At 39.8% G+C, this 19,355-nt stretch overlaps 1 protein-coding gene across 21 annotated transcripts in view; it reads left to right on the top strand.

Moving 5' to 3' along the window:
* The window catches only part of LCLAT1 (lysocardiolipin acyltransferase 1), a 188,378-nt gene that overhangs the window by 69,236 nt on the left and 99,787 nt on the right, over window positions 1-19,355 (top strand). For 19 of the 21 annotated variants that reach the window (XM_089326600.1, XM_089326599.1, XM_089326598.1 and 16 more), the window contains one exon: window positions 14,985-15,153. In XM_089326600.1, the coding sequence (XP_089182726.1) occupies window positions 14,989-15,153 (165 nt within the window). In that variant the 5' untranslated portion in view covers window positions 14,985-14,988. Of the gene's footprint in view, window positions 1-6,194; window positions 6,458-13,585; window positions 13,726-14,984; window positions 15,154-19,355 lie in introns of all 21 variants that reach the window. The other 2 variants (XM_089326593.1, XM_089326594.1) reach the window with 2 other exon arrangements.

The raw sequence follows: 19,355 nt of genomic DNA, 5'->3' as shown, positions 1-19,355 counted from the left end.
TATTCTTTGTTTTTTCTGATGATTTGCTAATTTATTAAAGGAGTATATTTTATGTTCTTCATAATATTTTTAATATAAATTGCTAAATAATAATTTCTAATGGTTTTCTGATACCATGCTTTTATAGAGACTTGATTTTTTTAATTAATAAAATAAGCAAATATGAATAAGGTCACTAATAGTGATATTCTGCTTAGTTGATTTTAAATTAATAGTCTGTTTCTTATAAGAATATAAAATGGTTTCTGATAAAAGGCATACTATGTGATGATGCCATTGAGAATATAAGTAAAATATTGTAAGAGGAGAAAGCAATAATAATAACCATGATCTTTGTTTCTAGAATTGAATGTTAAATTTAGCTGTGAGCCTTCTGTCCTTGGAGACTCCAAAGGAAAACAAATGCAATTCTCACTGGGGGAATAAAGCAGCATGCCATTTCATCAGGCACGACTAGGGTGTTTATGCTACTGAGTTCTGAAAAACATGTCCAGAGGCCCTTGCAGGGCAGGCACACAGAGACCAGATACAAACTCCCTAACAGGAGCCTAAAGAAAACTGCAGATTTGTTCATCAGAAGGGCCTGTGCAAATGAGCACACACCTATGGACTGAAAAGAAACTAATCAGTTCATAAGTATTTCACTTACGTTTGTCAGAAAACCTAAATCAGTGTGACTTTGCCTGGATTTGACGTTTGTAAGAAGAGTAGTGCATAAAGAGTATCTGTCTTCAACTATCTAAACAATGAACATCGTTAAATTCTTTCATGTTGTAGAGTGATCCCAATAATCAAGCTATGATTGTTTTAGCTTTCTGCTAAAACATTCTTATTTTCATTGCTAAGTGATCATTTTATAATAATGACTATTACATATGCATATTTATATGCAGTGATTGCCATTAATGTTCACATTTTCATTTTAAATATTTGCTTTTGTCATTTAAATCAAGATCAACATGTTGCATTTTATTTGGAAGTAGTACTGGAAAATACATTTATCTCAATTGACTCTTAAGGATTGGTTTTGTATTTAATTAGACTATTTGATTAGAGATTATAACAGTGAAGTAATCCTATTGTAGATTAATGTGTTCTTCAAATTTTGGTAATTCAAACATTTTTAATTATAGAATAATACATATTTTTAAAAAATAGTGATGCAAAATTACATTAAAAAGTGAAAGCTATGTTCCTTTCTGGTTTCCACTAAAGGTGGTGACCACTAAAAAAAATTTTTTTTTTTTTTGACAGGCGGAGTTAGTGAGAGAAAGAGAGAGAAAGGTCTTCCTTCCGTTGGTTCACTCCCCTAATGGCTGCCATGGCCGGCACTGCGTGCCAATCTGAAGCCAGGAGCCGGGTGTTTCCTCCTGGTCTCCCACGTGGGTACAGGGCCCAAGCATTTGGGCCATCCTCCACTGCCCTCCTAGGCCACAGCAGAGAGCTGGACTGGAAGAGGAACAACTGGGACTAGTACCGGGCACCCCAACCGGAACTAGAACCCAGAGTGCCAGCGCCGCAGGCGGAGGATTAGCCAAGTGAGCCACGGCGCCAGCCAACTAAAAACATTTTTGTTGTTAATGTACCATATAATTACAAGAGTATATGGTATATGGTATGTGCACAGATAGGCTGTTGATATTCTGAAAATCACTGGTGGTGAACATATGTTTATCCACAATATTTAAAAAATAGAACACTACTTGAAAAGTGCCTTGGTGTGTCCCCCACAGCTGCTAATCTTATATGTTGGTAATTTTCTTGCTTTTCTTTAAAATTGCACCATCTGAATGTATCTTTAAACAATTTGTAGTTTTTTTATTTTTTGAAAATTCAAAAGCAAACATTAGATGCAGGCCACCAGAAGCATAGAGTCTCTGGATGGTAGTCTGACTTCAGTTTCCAGAGAGTGAATCACATCCTGTTCTGAGGAAGCTAGTGGGCAAGTTCATACACGAATGAGCCCTCATCACCATCAGGGAGTCTGCTGGCTGTCCGGTGGGAATGTATTTTCTGCTACCGAACTCATCAGGCAGGCCCTCTTGTCTCTCAGAGGTGGGTCAAAACAGAGTACTTGGGACAGATAGAATGAGGGTCCTCAGTTGACCCAGAAGCCGCATGTAAAAAGGGAAAGCAGGAATTATCATGTGGGCAACAAGCCAAGTGCGGATTAGAATTTGTACCGAATTTATGTGGCATTCTATTCTTGAGTCAGAAAGATTTTGGTGACACAGTTTTCAGGGTCTTTGAGGGTTACCCTCCCCTAATTTGGTTTGCATGTTTTCTCTGTCATCCTGAAATCTCCCTTCATCTTTGTGATTCCCTTGGATTCTTTGTTTCCTGCATCATCAACCTTTGGAGCTGGAATTAGCTTTGACACCTTGTAGGTATGGTAGTGTTTGTATGCTAACTATCCTAATGAGGGATAGAGTGACTGGTTGGAAATAATTTCCTTTAGAATTTTGTAGGCATTGTTGTGGTTCTGGTGTTGCTGCTGAGAAGTCCAAAGCTAGTCCTTTCTAGAAATTTTGTAGACTGATCTTTGTCTTCTTGGTTCTGAAAATTAATGATTCTTTTTTTTTTTTTTTGAGTGTCAGTTTCATTCATTATCCTGGCTTTCAGTGTACTGTTAATTTGGAATATCATTTTTTCCAATTCTGAAGAATCTTGAATTATTTGCTGCTGATTTCCTCACCTTCAGTTTCTCACTGCTTTCTTGGTGGGCTTTGTGTGAGCATTATTAAATTTTGGGACCTCCTTTCTTGGCCTCTGGCCTCTGATATTCTGTTTTCCATCTCTTTATCTTCTGTGTGGCTTGTGGGGTGATTTTTGTAGCTTTACTTTCATTCTTTTACTGAGTTTTTAGTTTTTGATAAACATTTTTTGGTGTTTTAAATTTCCATGGTAGTTCTTTATTTTCTGAATATTTATTTTTCTTCATCTTATTTTCCCACAAGAACATGTTTTTCTTGTTTCTTGGATGCAGAATATTTTTGTCTTTCTGAAAATGTTAAAGATGGTTTTCTTTGAGGTTTTTTTCTGCCTGAATAGTTTGTTTCCTTCAAGTATACTTTTTTCCCTACTTATTTTAGTCTCTAATGTCATGTTAGAGAGTTTTCTCATATTTCCCAGTATCTACTCATAGTTAAAAAAAAGAAATGGGTTACTTAAAAGCCAATGAGAAGCTTCCATGTAGGTGAGGCTTATGAACTTTGGGTTTCACTGTGGGGTTATTTAGGTGGACTCTTTTATTAGGAAATCCCCCAGTGTTCCTATTTCTGTCTTTTCTCATGACCTGGTCAGGTTCTCCAGAGAAGTGCTCAGTGGCTGTGTGTGGCAAGTGGCTGCCATGTTGGAAGGCACAGCTATTGAGCATTTCCAGCTCTGCAGACCTACCACTAAAGATCATGTTGCCAGACATGGAAAGCCCAGATAGTAAAACAGTTTGAGGAATCAGCAGTCACGATTTACTGTGTAGATGGTTACTTTATTAGTCCATTTTCTGTTGCTGTAATAAAATGCCTTAGACTGGGTACTTAGAAAGAAAAGAGATTTATATAACCTTCAGTTTTGGAGACTGAAAGTCAAAACAGCATGGCACCAGCTCTGGTGAGGGGCCCCTCCAGGCCTTTTATCATGGTGAACGGCACCATGGCTGGGAGATGTGGGAGGAAAGCACATCTGGCGGTGTAGGAAATCAGGGGATGTGGAGGGGCCAATCTTGCTTTTTTATAGCAACTCATGAGAACTAGGTTTGTCTCTCTGTCCCCTAACCCCCTCCCACTAAGTTTCACCTCTTAAAGGTTCCATCATCTCAACACTGCTACATGAGGACCAAACTTCCAGCACATGAACCCTTAGGAGAGCTCAAACCATAGCAGTCAGTTTATCCCACATTTTTTTTTTTTTAAAGATTTATTTATTTATTTGAAAGAGTTTAACAGGAGAGAGAGAGAGAGAGAGAGAATGAATGAGAATGAATGAATCTTCCATCTCCAAATGGTCTCAATGGCCAGGACTGGGTCAATCTGAAACCAAGAGCCAGGAGATTCATCCAGGTTTACCGTGTAGATGTTTGGGCCCAAGCACTTGGGCCATCTGCTGCTGCCTTCCCAGGTGCATCAGCAGGAGCTGGGTTGGAAGTGAAACAGCCAGGGCATGAACCAGCGCTTATATGTGATGACAGCATCACAGGTGGCAGCTTTACCCACTACATTGCAATGCCAGCCCTTATCCCACTATATTTTTTTTAGAAAACTTTTATTTAATAAATAAAAATGTCATAGGTACAGCTTTAGGAATATAGTGGTTCTTCCCCCCCATACCCACCCTCCCACCCCCACTCTTGTCCCACCTCCTACTCTGTCTCCCCTCCCATTCTTCATTAAGATTCATTTTTAATTATCTTTATATACAGAAGACCAACTCTATACTAAGTGAAGATTTCAACAGTTTGCACACACAGAGACATACAAAGTATAAAGTACTGTTTGAAGACAAGTTTTACCATTAATTCTAATAGCACAACTCATTAAGGACAGAGGTCCTACATAGGGAGCAAGTGCCTAGTGACTCCTGTTGTTGATTTAACAATTGACACTCTTATTTATGATGTCAGTGATCACCCTAGTCTCTTGTCATAAGCTGCCAAGGCTATGGAAGCCTTTTGAGTCCACAAACTCCATCAGTATTTAGACAGGGCCATAAGCAAAGTGGAAATTCTCTCCTCCCTTCAGAGGAAGGTACCTCTTTTAATCTTGTTGAACCTTTGTAAACCTTTTTTTTATTTAAATTTTGGAATAATTATTTTCTTTTTGAAAGGTTATTATCAAAATTAAGAAATAAGAGCAAAAATATGAGTATATATGACTCTAACCCAGGAATACCACTCTATAATGTGCATATAATTAAAAAAGGCAGTGAAGTTGCAGAAAAGATTTTGTAACCTCCTTGTGTTGTATCAGATGTTTCTGTTGCCTGTAGGTCTGCTCTCTGCTGTCTGTCCCAGGAGACTGACCTGTGAGATGGCACCATCATGTCCTCTTACTTTCAATTGGATTGCGTCAAGGAGAAGCCTTTGGAGGCTAGAGAAGGCTGGAAAGGGATTGAGGAGACACTGTTTGTCTAAGGCAGCCTTTTTGCAGAGGCATCTTGGGATTACTGTGTCCATCTGTTGAAATCCGTCTGTGTATTCACATACACCCTCAGCCGTACACACTTTGTGAAGGCAAACCTGAGATCATGCTATCTATAATGTTTTACAGTTGATTTTTATTTATTTAATGAATAACTCATCGCAGGCATTCTTTCATATCCGATGGTGAGTCATTTTATCCCTTTGAATGGCTGCTTAGTATTTCATTATATAGAAGTACTATAAACTATCCTTTCTGTCTATTATTGGTAGGTATTATCTCTCCTTGTTCCTATCTCAAATACTTAAGGGGACAACCTTGTACCCCTACCTTTGTGCACTTTTATGAGTATTTTTGCATGGTGGAGTTCTTGAAATAGAATTGTTAAATATGCACATTTCTGTTTGGTCAGATATTGCCGTATCACACATCTAAGAGGTAGTATTCATTTACAGCATTTATAGACTTAGTAGAGAACAGAGAAGCAGCTTTGCACCTAAGGCCTTGCTGATGTTAAATATCTTAAATATTTTTATTTTTTCTGTTAAAATAGAAGGAAATGATTCTTGATTATTATTTATGGTCATTAGTGACCATATTTTACAAAGGACAAGTCAGAGTTTTTCATTGGAAATTTGCCCAATTTAAAATGAATTTTGATTTATATTAATATTTAACATATAGTTATATATAAATAAGTGAAATTATTTAAAGCTATACTCATGTTAGATATATAAACATAAATATATATAAAAATAAGCATAAGTTAATGTTTCTTTTCCTGCTTTTTTGAAAAATCATGAGGAAATTGAGAGCTCCCCAGTCAGGGGTAGAGTGCAAGAAGTGTAACCTCAGTGTAATATGGTTGGTTTTGTGGGTACTTTATTGACTTTTAGTCTTATGAATAAATGAATTTCTTAATCACTTAAGCAATATGTTTAATTATATACCTTTATTACCTATTTTTTACTCTTTTCCCTTTACATTTTTCATTTCTCTGAATCTTGAACTCTTTCTACAGTATTTTCTAGATACAGGTTCTTTTTCTTTTTTTGACAGGTAGTTATAGACAGCGAGAGAGAGAAAGGTCTTCCGTTGGTTCACTCCCCAAATGGCCGCTACAGCTGGTGCTGCACCAATCTGAAGCCAGGAGCCAGGTGCTTCCTTTTGGTCTCCCATGCAGGTGCAGGGGCCCAAGCACTTGGGCCATCCTCCACTGCCCTCCCGGGCCACAGCAGAGAGCTGGACTGGAAGAGGAGCAACCAGGACTAGAACCCGGCACCCATATGGGATGCTGGTGCTGCAGGCGGAGGATTAACCAAGTGAGCCACAGCGCCAGCCCCCTAGTTACAGGTTTTTTATCTCACTTTTTTTGTATCAGTGGTGTCAGAGACTTAATATGTAAGAAAACCAAATCCCTTGTTTCTTTACCTGTGGGTACCACTACTATAATCAGTACTTAATTTCTGGGGTTTTTATTTAGATTCAGTGAGAACACTTGAACAAGTGAGGCACACTTGACATTAATAAGGGCTATATATAGGAAGGTCCTCTTTGAACCTCAGATTTACAAATCCTTGGTAGCATATCGATTCTCCTAAGAGGTGCCTGTGAAATAAGTAGAACAGAATAAAGACCCTTCTTGATTAGAATACTGGGCAGTTGGCCAGAGTCCTTACTATCTGAATTGTTTGCTGTCGTCACCTTTACAGGGTTCACAATTGAACTTTGAGTTTCCACAAAATTGCAGATTACGTTCATGTCATAAACCTGTGGGTTGTTCATGAATAGTTGACTCAAATATGTAAGTATCAGGAGCCTTTGTAAAGTGCCTGTCAGGTATGAGGTGCTTGAAAGGCTGTGTTTCTGCAGAATGTCTGTCTAACAGGGGCCTCGGGGAATTTTCCCAGCCTCTTCACTTGATGGATGTGATGTTGTGGTAGGACTGTGGTCATGATCATCTGCCTGTTGAGTGTTGGAGCTGCTGTTGAGGTCTCTATTGCTCTTGGCTTACAAACTTCTCTGATACCAGCATCTCTCAGTCCCAGGATTTTTTCCAACAAGTCCCTTGTGTTGTCTGATTTAAAGTCCAGAGAACGCTGTCAACAAAGAAATCTGTGTGCTGATTGAATCCTTGTTATATATATATCATACTATTTTTAACAGTTATCCCAAAACAGGAGTTGTATGCTTTGGGGACTGTCCCGTGTTATTTACATACTAAAGGTGGTATTCTTGGCTATCCTGGCCTAGTGTGGACACTTTACTCCAGGGCCTGTGCCCTTATATTTTCTCATGGCTCCTCTATGTGTATGTACCCCATGATTCAATAATATCTAATGAATTAGAGTTCCCTGATGAAGCCATACTGTTTGAAATTTCTGTGACTGCCATTTTGTTTTACTTCCTGAAATATTCTGTCTACCCCCACAGCTACTCATCCTCCCAAGAAGCCATTGCTTTCGTTAATCCCTCTTAACAGAGTTCATCTTCCTTTCCCCCCATACCTGTCACATACTTCATTTTACCTGTCTGTTCAGTGTGCATCACAGTGAGTGGCACTAATTTGTTTTGCATACTTGCTTTCCCCATTAATCTGTAAGAGCAATGCTACTTGTTAACACTTGGCTTGTTTGGTGACTAAAATGAAGATTCTATGAAGTAAAATGTGTTTCTTACTTAAGCAAGGAACTGTAGGTATCCTCGATGGATTCCATTAGTTCTTGTCAGTGTTAGACCCTCGGAGTGAGGATGCTAACACGTCGAGAGGCACACCCCAAAGACTCAGAGTCCAGACCAGCTGATGCAAAAGCAAGAGGATTTATTCGGCGTCTGTGCAGACGGGCCTCCTGAACTCGGGAGTCCAGAGAGCACCCCCAGCACAGAGCCACACGGTTTATATACCCGCGATGACCAATCAAAAGCACTATATTGTCCATGCACACAGCAGTCCAATCCGTGAGCTGATCATGTGAAAGGCATGCGTCTTCTATCCAGTCAGCTACGGGATCACATGGGAGGCATGCACACAGCAGTCCAGTCCGTGAGCTAATCATGTGAAAGGCATGCGTCTTCAATCAGCTACGGGATCACATGGGCAGCATGCACCTCGTCGCCATTTTGTTGTTTACTTCTTCAGCAGTTCCTTCCCCTGTCAGCGTCATCTTGTTCACCCTGAGGGGGACGACGTCTCGCTCCCTTCGTTCCCCTGGAGGGAGAGCAGCGTCCTGCTTCCCACACCGTTATTTGAGTATTAGGAGGCATACAAACTGGGTTAGGTCTCAGCACAGCCAGGCACAAGTGTCGCAGCTAGCTAAGCATAGGGTCCCTTATTTTTATAGCTGCACCTAATTTTAGCTTTGGGGGAAAAAGTTTAGGGCTGTAATTTTTAAACTTTAATTTTATTTGGGGCAAAGGTGACTTATTGTTTTTAATAGTGTTAGCTTAAGTCACTCCATTTTGGTTTGATTTTTAAGGTTCTTCATCAGAAAATACCCTCCCATGTTTTCATACTCTAGGAATAATACATGTAACAGAATAAAAAGTCTAGGTGAGCCATGTCTTGGTTTATTATATGCTGGGACTTACATTTTGTTTAACACTGTAATCTTAGGAACTCTAGAAGGTTAGGTACCATGAGCATGCATCAGAATCAAGGCTAACATTATGAACGAGGGAGTGACTAGGCTTGGTGAATATCCTGTTAATTTCTGAAGGGAAAGTGGTTGTTTGGGAAAATGTTGTCAGGTTATACTTGAAGTAGGCATGATTGTTTTAAGCTGGTTTACTTTTGTGTTCCTGTATTTGCCAATATAGTGGATATTCTGCTTTTAAAACTATGCTTATTTCTTTTCCAAATGGCTTCTTTTTGAATGAAACATTATTATTATACAAAAAATACACAAAATGATGATAAATGACAGCATTTGTAATTACTATTCAAAGATGTGGCCTTTTTATTTTTAAATTTTATAAGATTGGCTTTACCAGCTATTTAACCAAACTTTCTTCCAGCAGAAGTTGGCCACCTCCATTTCTTGCTCTCCCCCACATTTTGGTATGCAATACATTCTGGTTCTAGGTGCTGGGAATATTAAGATAAGAAAGGCATTAGTGGGCTGGCATTGTGGCGTAGCAGGTAAAGCCGCTGCTTGCCACACCAGAATTCCATATGGGTGCTGGTTCATATCCGGGCTGCTCCACTTCTGATCCATCTTGCTACTAATGGTCTGGGAAAGCAGTAGAAGATGGCCCAAGTGCTTGGGCTCCTGTGCCCATGTGGGAGACTAGAATGAAGCTCCTGGCTTTGGCCAGGGCCAGGGCTAGCTGTTGCAGCCATGTGGGGGGTGAATCAGAAGATAGATGATCTCTTTTTGTAATTCTGACTTTCAAAAAAATAAGTGAATCTTTAAAAAAAACACAGGGTCTGGCGCCATGGCTCACTTGGTTAATCCTCTGCTTGCAGTGGCGGCATCCCATATGGACGCCGGTTCTAGTCCCGGTTGCTCCTCTTCCAGTCCAGCTCTCTGCTGTGGCCTAGGAGGGCAGTGGAGGATGGCCCAAGTGCCTAGGCCCATGTACCCGCATGGGAGACCAGGAAGAAGCGCCTGGCTCCTGGCTTTGGATCGGTGCAGCGCTGGCTGTGGCAGCCATTTAGGGGGTGAACCAATGGAAGGAAGACCTCTCTCTCTCTCTCTCTCTCTCTCTCTCTCTCTCTGTCTATAATTCTACCTGTCAAATAAAAAAGCTGCCTATGAACTTCTACATTAATTTTTACACAAAATATTGAAAATTTGGTTTATAATTATAGCATCTTTGTTTTATAGACAATTTTTAATGTGTGTGTTTATTTATAAAAGTAATATATTGTTGAAAAAGAAGCATAGTATAGCATTTTAGATTGATAATGGAATCTAACACCAAATTAGCTGGGTTCAAATCCCAGCTATGCCATTTATTTGCTGTGTAACCTTGAGCAATTTACTTAGCCTTTTGATGCCTCAATATTCTCATATATAAAATTATAATAATTAAAATAGCTGCATCATAGGCTTGTTTTGAATGTTAAACCAACTCATGCATGTATAATACACAAAATAGTGCCTGACATATTTTATTTTATTTTATTTTATTTTATTTTATTTTTTAAAGACTTATTTGTTTATCTGAAAGGCAGGGTTAGAGAGAGAGAAGAAAAGACATAGAGAGAGATCTTCCTCCCTCTCATTCACTCCCCAAATGGCTACAACAGCCAAACCTGGGCAGATCTGAAGGCAGGAGCCAGGGACTGGGAGCATCTAGACTTGCGCCATCTTCCACTGCATTCCTTGGTGCATTAACAGGGTCCTGAATTGGAAATGTAGCAGCCAGGACTTGAACTGGTGCTACACCACAGAACCAGCCCCGCCTGGCATTTTTTAAAAGCTAGATAAATTTTAGATATTATTAAAATTGAAATATAGAATTTTCCAAATCCTAAAAGCCTAGTGAATATTGTCAGAGTTCATCTCACATAAGTTAAGTTTTAAATTCGTTTTTTAATTTATAAACAGTAAATTTCACTTTTACCTATTTTGTTCAAGGGAGTGAGAGAGCAAGTACATACACATGCACATGCATGTGCTCCCATCTGTTGATTTAATCCTCAAATGCTTGCAAAAGTTGGGACTGGGCCAGGCTGAAGCTGAGAGCTCAGAACAGTCTGGGTCGCTGATGTAGGCCGCACAGACCCACTACTTGATCTGTCATTTGTTCCCACCTAGGAGGTGAAATTGGAGTAGAGCATTAACAGCAATGAAAAGGAATTGGGAACAGAACCTTGGTACTCCAGTGTGAGATATAGGCATCCTGAGCTGCATCTTAACTGTTAAGCCAAACATCCACTCTAAACTTTACTTTTTAAAACGTCCGTCTGGGGCTGGTATATGGGTGAGTAGGTTACACTAAGGCCTGCAGCAGGTTGGAGTCCCAGCTGCTTTGCTTGCGATCCAGCTTCCTGCTTATTTCTTGGGAAAAGCAACAGAGGATGGTCCCAGTACTTTGGTTCCTGCCACCCACTGGGAAACCTAGAAGAAGTTCCTGGCTTCGTCTTGGCCCAGCCAAGACTGTTGTGCCCATTTAGGGAGTGAGCTGGTGGATGGAAGATCTTTTGTCTCTCCTCTCTGTAACTCTGCCTTTCAAGTAAATGAATAAACCTTTTAAAAAACATAAACTGCCCATTTTCTGAGTTTTTGACCAATGTGTGATCTTGTAATCACCACTGCAATCAGGAAACAATGGTTTCTTCCTCCCCCACAACTTCACTTGTGCTGTTCTTTAGTAGTCAGATCCTCTCCCCATCTCTGACCTTTGCCAGCCACTGGTCTCTCTTCCGCTCTGTGCCTTGCCTATGTGCAGAATGTCTTATACGAGAATGTCCATTAAAAGACATCCTGTCTCTTGAGGCTGGGCTTCTTCCACTTGGCAACAGTGCATTTTATGAAGCTTCCAGAGCTGCCACACTGTCTTGCATTCCCAGCACCAGTGTATGTGAGTTCTGGTTGCTCCACATCCCTTCCATCACCTGGTGTTATCAGTAGTAAGTCCCTGTTACTGAATAGTATTCCACTGTATGAACATGCTCCAGTTTGTTTATCCAATCACTCCCTTCCCAACATTTGGGTTGTTTGTAGTTTGTGGTGATTATGAGGAATGCTGCTATAAACATTTTATGTACAGGTTTTTGTGAGACCATGTTTTTGTCCTGGATGGATTATATTGTGAACGTAGACTCAATATTTTTGTTGCTGTTGTTGTTAAATTTATTTGAGAGGCATAGAGAGAGGAGAGGAGAGGAGAAGGAAATGAGCCTGAACACACGCTGCTTTTTACTGGTTAGTTCCCACATACCCACAAAGGCTAGAGCTGCACCAGGGCTGAAGCTGGAAGCTAGGAGCCAGGAGTGCAATCTGCATCTCCCACACAGGTGGCCAGAACTCATTAAGTTGAGTTATCACCTGCTGCCACCCAGGCTCTTCATTGGCAGGAAGCTGGCGTCAGGAGCCAATGCCAAGAATTGAACCCAGGGTTTTGCATTGTAACAAACTTCCAAACTATTTTCTAGAGTTGCTATGCTGTCTTGCATTCCCAAGGTAATGGTATGTGAGTTCTGGTTACTTAATTTCAGCACTCGGTGTTGTCAGTTGGTTTTTTCTTTACCTAGTTTGTCCATCAAACCCTTGATACTTGGGAGAAGGTAAAGAGTAGGACTAGATTCAAAGCAGAGTCACTGAGGGTCTCCTACGGAAGAGATGGAGAGACCATTAAGTATGTGAGAGCTTCGTAGTGTTGAGTTCCCAAACAACTGGCACAGTGCCTGACACACACAGATCCCTGTCTGCGTTTATTGAACCATTGAAGATGAGCAGGTGATTGGAAGTTTAGTGAAGAAATAGGAATAGGATGGAACATAATTTTAGATTAAATTTGGTCTGAGTAATCCTGTCATGTTCATGTGATGTGTCCTTTTATATCTGTTGAAATCTGTGATTAAGTGTATGTTTAAAAATTAAGAAGCAGTGGGTAGAAAATATTTAAATTTTTTTGTTTATTTTGTTTATTTGAAAGGCAGAGAAACAGGGAGAAAGACAGAGATCTTCTATCTGGTGGTTCACTCCCCTAATGCCTGCAACAGCCAGGACCAGGCCAGGCTGAAGACAGGAGCCTGCAACTCAATCTAGATTTTCCACACAGGTGACAGGGGCCCAGCCATCCCTGCTGCCTCCCAAGGTGCACAGTAACAGGAATCTGGCATAGGAAGCAGAGCGGGACTAAAACCCAAGCACTCTGATAGGGGGCACGGGCATCCCAAGTGGTGTGTTAACTATTGTACAAAATGCCAGTCTTGGTAGAACAGATTTAATGCTACTAGCTTGTTGTGTAGACTTAGGAAAGTCATTTTAACTCTGCTGGGTCTAAATTTCATCACTGTAAAATGAAAAGATTTTATTAGAGATTAAACTCTTTTAACTATATTTATATTTTCTAATTGCATTGTATCAGAGATTGGTAAGTGAGAAAGAAGCTTGCCAGAGCCTTTGATGTGAAGAACCACTTATGCTGGGCACAGTGTGAAGTACAGCTTCACAGGAAGTTTAGGGATGAGTGTCTACACATAGAGCATGACTGCAGGCAGGGAACAGTAGTTACAGCGTTTTCAAATTGAGGAGCAGCATTGCAGGATTGGGGGTGGGGGCAGGTATAAAGGGAAGTAGGAATTGAAAATCTTAATTTAGAAGTATGTGTTTTTTCTGTTAAGAAAAGCTTTAAATTAAAGACTAGGGTGAAGCTGTCTATAGCGTCTCTTAATGCAAAGAAGAGGACTTGAGCCTCAGAGAAAGACCAGTTGAGGAAGTGTGGGAACATTGATGTGTGAAGCCCTCTGTGAGCTCTGGGCCTGTTACTTTTCACAGGTCTTTTTCTCCACCTTTGCTTCTTCACCCCACTTCTCATGAGTTTGGATCTAGAGTTTAGCGAAAAAAAAAAAAATTCTCAGCAAAGATTTATTCTGTTTCTGTTTTGAAGGATTTTGTAGACACTCTGTCACATAAAGGTAGGTATTTAGAAATGTACCCAGTACATAAACTTGATTCTGTATTGATAAGGGATTCAACCTGTTTTATTGTTTAAGCACCACGATGTTTGAAATTTTATTTGTTTCCTATTTTGATTCTTTTTAAAAATTTCCGAGGCCTTGATCCCTGGAATATCTACTTTATTTTTGTTTTAATTCTTATTTATTTGAGAGAGGGAGAGAGAAAGCTTCCCTATCTCTGCTGGTTCATTTCCCAAATGCTTGCAATGGCTGGAACTGGGCCGGGGCTGGGGCTGGGCCAGTATCAGAGCCGGAAGCCAGTCTCCCAGTCCAGGTCTCTTACCTGGGTGGCAAGAACCCAATCGTTTGAGCCATCACTGCTGCGTTCCATCGTCTGTGTTAACAGAAAGCTGGAGTAAAGATCCAGAGGCAGATACCAAACTCTGGAACTCCTAACATGAGATGTAGGCATCTGAACTGCTAGGCCAAACACCAACCCTTCTTGTTTATTATATAAGTTGTAAGGCAATTGTTGTTTTCAGAGCTTCCAACAATTTTCCTTTCCTGAGGCAAAACATGTTTTTGCTCTAATACAATTTAGGTTATAAAATCAAATGTTTAATTACTCATTTCAAGTTGTACTTCTAACCATTTATTTTAAAATATCAATATTATATTCTGGATATGAGGACCCCCCAACTATAATTCTGTTGCAAATAACTTAATAAAGCCAGTGAGGATTCTGATTTCTACTTAACCCTTCAACTGACAAAGTGCCCAAAGATGTTATTTTACATGCTAATATAAAGAATTAACATTTAGTTTGTTAAAAACTTTAGTGTTCTGTATTATATTGCTATTGCTTTTAGATGTACTCTTAGGAAGCCATTTCACTGTTCTTTGCCCATTACATCTACTTCCGGGTAGCAAAAAAATTCTGGCATATTTTAAGAATTCATGTTAGATAACATTCTGGGAAAGAAAATACATGGTTTTATGTTATTAATAGCCTAATTTTAAGAAAAAGCCTTCTTCAAATAGACTTTCTTTCAGAGGTCAGACATCTGCTCTGTTGAGACTGTCCATTCCCAATGCACTGGCAGTTGTTAGGCCTGTGGCATTTGTGTGTGTGTGCGCACCTAGGGTCACCTCTGAAACTCTAGCTCTCATAACCTTTATTAGAGCTTTTGCCCTAGCCCTTTAATTATGCATCATCTGAAATTGAATTTGAGACATTAAATGTATACTAATAAACTATCTTTTGTGCTGTCTTTCAGAATCATGGTGTCATGGAAAGGGATTTACTTTATACTCACTCTATTTTGGGGAAGCTTTTTTGGAAGCATTTTCATGCTGGGTCCTTTCTTACCGTTGATGTTTGTAAACCCATCTTGGTACCGCTGGATCAACAACCGCCTTGTGGCAACGTGGCTCACGCTACCTGTGGTAAGTTACCACCAGACTGTCTGATTTTATTTTGTTAGAGTCAACTTGGATTGTAGAAGAACAGAAGCCCTTCTCGTTATTTAAATAAGAGTCATGTTAGACTTAAAAGGGAGAAATGTAAAAACTAGAGGCTCTGGAAATAAAAACCCTCCCCTTATCCACTCCCTCTCCCCTTCCATTCATGTCAAGATTCATTTTCGATTCTCTTTATATACAGAAGATCAGTTTAGCATACATTAAGTAAAGATTTCAACAGTTTGCTCCCACACAGAAACATAAAGTGAAAAATACTGTTTGAGTACTAGTTATAGCATTAAATCTCAATGTACAGCACACTAAGGACAAAGATCCTACATGAGGAGTAAGTGCACAGTGACTCCTGTTGTTGACTTAACAAATTGACACTCTTGTTTATGGCCTCAGTAATCACCCTAGGCTCTTGTCATGAGTTGCCAAGGCTATGGAAGCCCCCTGGGTTCACTAATTCTGATAATTTTTAGACAAGGCCATGGTCAAAGTGGAAGTTCTCTCCTCCCTTCAGAGAAAGGTACCTCCTTCTTTGATGACCCATTCTTTCCACTGGGATCTCACTTGTGGAGATCTTTCATTTAGGTTTTTTTTTTTCCCCCCAGAGTGTCTTGGCTTTCCATGCCTGAAATACTCTCATGGGCATTTCAGCCGAATCCGCCATCTCACTAGTCCCAGTGATCAATTTCTGTTCACAATTGATCGTAATGATAGGACTAAGAACCAAAGGGATCACATAAACAAGAATAGTGTCTGCAAATACTAGCTGATAGAATAAAAAAGGGAGAGAATGGTCCAACATGGGAAGTGAGATACACAGCAGACCCATAGAATGGCAAATGTCCTAACAGCACTCTGGCCTCATAATTTGTGTCTTAAATAAAGCCTCATTAAAAGCCATATTCAGATTTAAGTTTCTTCTGTATTCTTCAAGAATTTTCTGTTTCACTTTCACATTACTGAGACTTACTTAGAGTGAAATGCTCAAATCTTACAGGGGTAGATTTAAGAAATTTTATAGCATTAATGTTATTTTTACAATTCTTTTTCTTTTGAAGATTTATTTATTTATTTAAAAGTCAAAGTTACACAGAGAGACACAGAGAGAGAGTGGGAGCTTCCATTCACTGGTTCATTTCCCAAATGGCTACAAGGGCCAGGACTGGGCCAGACCTGGGCCAGGCAGAAACTAGGAGCCAAGAGCTTCTTCTGGGTCTCCCAAGTGGGTGCAGAGGCCCAAGAACTCGGGCCATCTTTTGCTGCTTTCCTAGGTGCATTTGCAGGCAGCTGGATTGGAAGGGAAGTAGCCGGGACCCAGATGGGATGCCAGTTTTGCAGGTGGCAGCTTAACACACTGTGCCATGACACCGGCTCCAGAGTCTCTTTTTTTCTTGAGCAGTGTTGCTTAGGAGCTTGCCAGTTCTTTTAACTTTTTTGAAGAACTAGCTTTAGCTTCATTACTTTTTTCTACTGTTTTCTATTGTTTTGTTGATTGTTGTTATTTATTATTTCCTTCTTTGGGTTTAATGAGCTCTTTTTCTTATTTATTTGAAAGTTGAGCTACAGAGAAGGAGAAACAGAGAGAGAGAGAAAGAAAGAGAGAGAGAAAGAAAGAGAGAGAGAAAGAGAGAGAGAGAGAGATCTTCTATCTTCTGGTTCACTCCCCAATTGGCTGCAACGGCTGGAGCTGTGCAGATCCAAAGCCAGGAGCCAGGAGCTTCTTCCAGGTCTCCGATGTGGGTGCAGGGGCCCAAGAACTTGTGCTGTGTTCTACTTCTTTCCCAGGCCATAGCAGAGAGCTGGATCAAATGAAGAGTAGCTGGAACTAGAACTGGCGCCCATATATGGATGATGGCACTGCCCACGGCGGCTTTTACCCGTTAACGCCACAGTGCCAGCCTCATTTTTAAGCTTCTTAAAGTCAAAACTTAAGCTGTTAATTTTATAATATTCTTCTAATGTGAAGATATACTTTTCTCTCTAAGCTGCATCCCCCAAATTTTGGTGTTGTATTTTTCATTATTGGTTAGTTTGAAGTATTTTCATATTACTTTTGTGATTTCTTCTTAGATCTATGGGTTATTTAGTCTTATGCAGTTTAATTTTCAGATATAACGATTTTAAGGTTATTTTATTGTTACTTTTTTAGTTTAATTACTTTGTAGTCAGAAAACTTGGTAAAATTCCACTCTTTTGAAAACTATTGAAATTTTTGAAATTTAAATTTTATATTTTATTTGAGAGCGGGAATGAATGTGTGTGTGTGTGTGTGTGTGTATACACGCACATTCAAGCCCTCTGTTCCCCAAACACCTGCAGTGGCTGGGCTGGGTGGACACCAGAAGCAAGGCACTCAATTTAGGTCTCCCATGTGAGCGGTAGGGATCCAGCTACCTGAACCATCACATGCTGTGTTCTAAGGTGTACAGTAACAGGAAGCTGGAATTGGGATAGAGCTGAGACTTGAACCCAGGCACTGTAATATGGGAGGCAAGCATCCTAAGCAGCAGCATTTTATTATCCAGGAAAATGACTACCCCTTGAGATTGGTTTTATGGCATAACATTCAAAGAGTTCTGGAGTGTAATTTGTGTTTGTAGTTGTTAGGTACAGTGTTCAACATGTCACTTTGGCCAAGAAAGTTGATAGTGGTGTTCAGATCTTCTGTAATTTTATTTCCCCCCATAGGATTCCTACTTTCAATGCAGTAGCATGGCGTGTGTGTTGAAACTGGGTATGATTGTGCCTTGTCTCATTTCTTTAACCTTGCTTTTGCTTTACATATTTTGAAGCTCGCCATTTAGGCCTATATGCATTGATGATTGATAGATACTTGAATACATTGACTTTTTCATTGTGAAATATTTCTCTTTGTGCTCTGATCATATTCTTTCTAAAGTTGTCTCTGCTATTAATATAGCCAATTTTGTTATATTTACTGTTTGAATGACATAACTTTTTTTAATCCTTTTGCTTTCATCCTATTGGGTTTTGTATTTAAAGTGTTTCATGTCAGCAGAATATAGTTGGGATTTACTCTTTTATCCAGTCTGACAGTTTGGTTATTCTGTATACCTTTACTGTAATTATTTTACTGTTATTTCTATGTGACATCTGTTTATTTTTTCTCTCTGATCCTCTTTTCCTCTTTTGTATTTATTGAATGATTTTTGTAATTCTTTGGCTCTTTAGCTGTACTTTATGTATGTATATTTGTGTGTGTGCATGCATACATATATATCATTTACATTCACATAATGCATCCTTAGTGAATCACAGCCCATTTACAGTTAATATTTACACACAGTATGCACCTTGTGTCAACATACTCCATTTATTCTCTCATCCTTTGTGTTCTTGTCATGTATATTACATTGGCTTACATAAGAAACTAATACAGTAATATAATTTTTTGACTGAGTTATGTCTTTCAAAGAAATTAAGGAAAGAATTTAGTCTTTATACATGTGTTTATCTACCTATTTTCCATTTCCATGCTCTTTCTAATCGGAGTTTCCTTTCTCTTCAGCGTATAGAAGTTCCTTTTGTTTTTCTTGTTGTGAAGTCTCCTGTAGATGAATTCTGTTCTAATTAACTTGAAACTCCATTTTACTTTCAGTCTTGAAGGATATTGTTGCTGGCAATGCAGTTTCTGGAATGGAGGCATTTTTTTCTTTCCATATTCTAAATTTCTAATTTGGTTTCCTATGTTTTGATGAAAAGTTAACCATCATTTATAATGTTGCGTCCCTTTGTGTAGAATGTAATTTTTCCTCTAGTTGCTTTTAAGATTTCTGTGTACCATTCTTTTCAGTACTTTGATTATGATAAACCTACATGTAATTTTTATTTATTTATTTTTATTTTTTGACAGGCACAGTGGACAGTGAGAGAGAGAGACAGAAAGGTCTTCCTTTGCCATTGGTTCACCCTCCAATGGCCGCCGTGGCCAGCGCGCTGTGGCCAGCGCACCGCGCTGGTCCGATGGCAGGAGCCAGGTACTTATCCTGGTCTCCCATGGGGTGCAGGGCCCAAGCACTTGGACCATCCTCCACTGCACTCCCTGGCCACAGCAGAGAGCTGGCCTGGAAGAGGGGCAACCGGGACAGAATCCGGCGCCCTGACCAGGACTAGAACCTGGTGTGCCTGTGCCGCAAGGCGGAGGATTAGCCTAG

The sequence above is a fragment of the Oryctolagus cuniculus genome, chromosome 2 (assembly GCF_051225735.1).
Source record: "Oryctolagus cuniculus isolate XC-2025 breed Fujian yellow rabbit chromosome 2, ASM5122573v1, whole genome shotgun sequence".
NCBI lineage: Eukaryota > Metazoa > Chordata > Mammalia > Lagomorpha > Leporidae > Oryctolagus > Oryctolagus cuniculus.
Note: the sequence above shows the minus strand (reverse complement) of the source record. Positions and strands in the feature narration are given on the sequence as shown.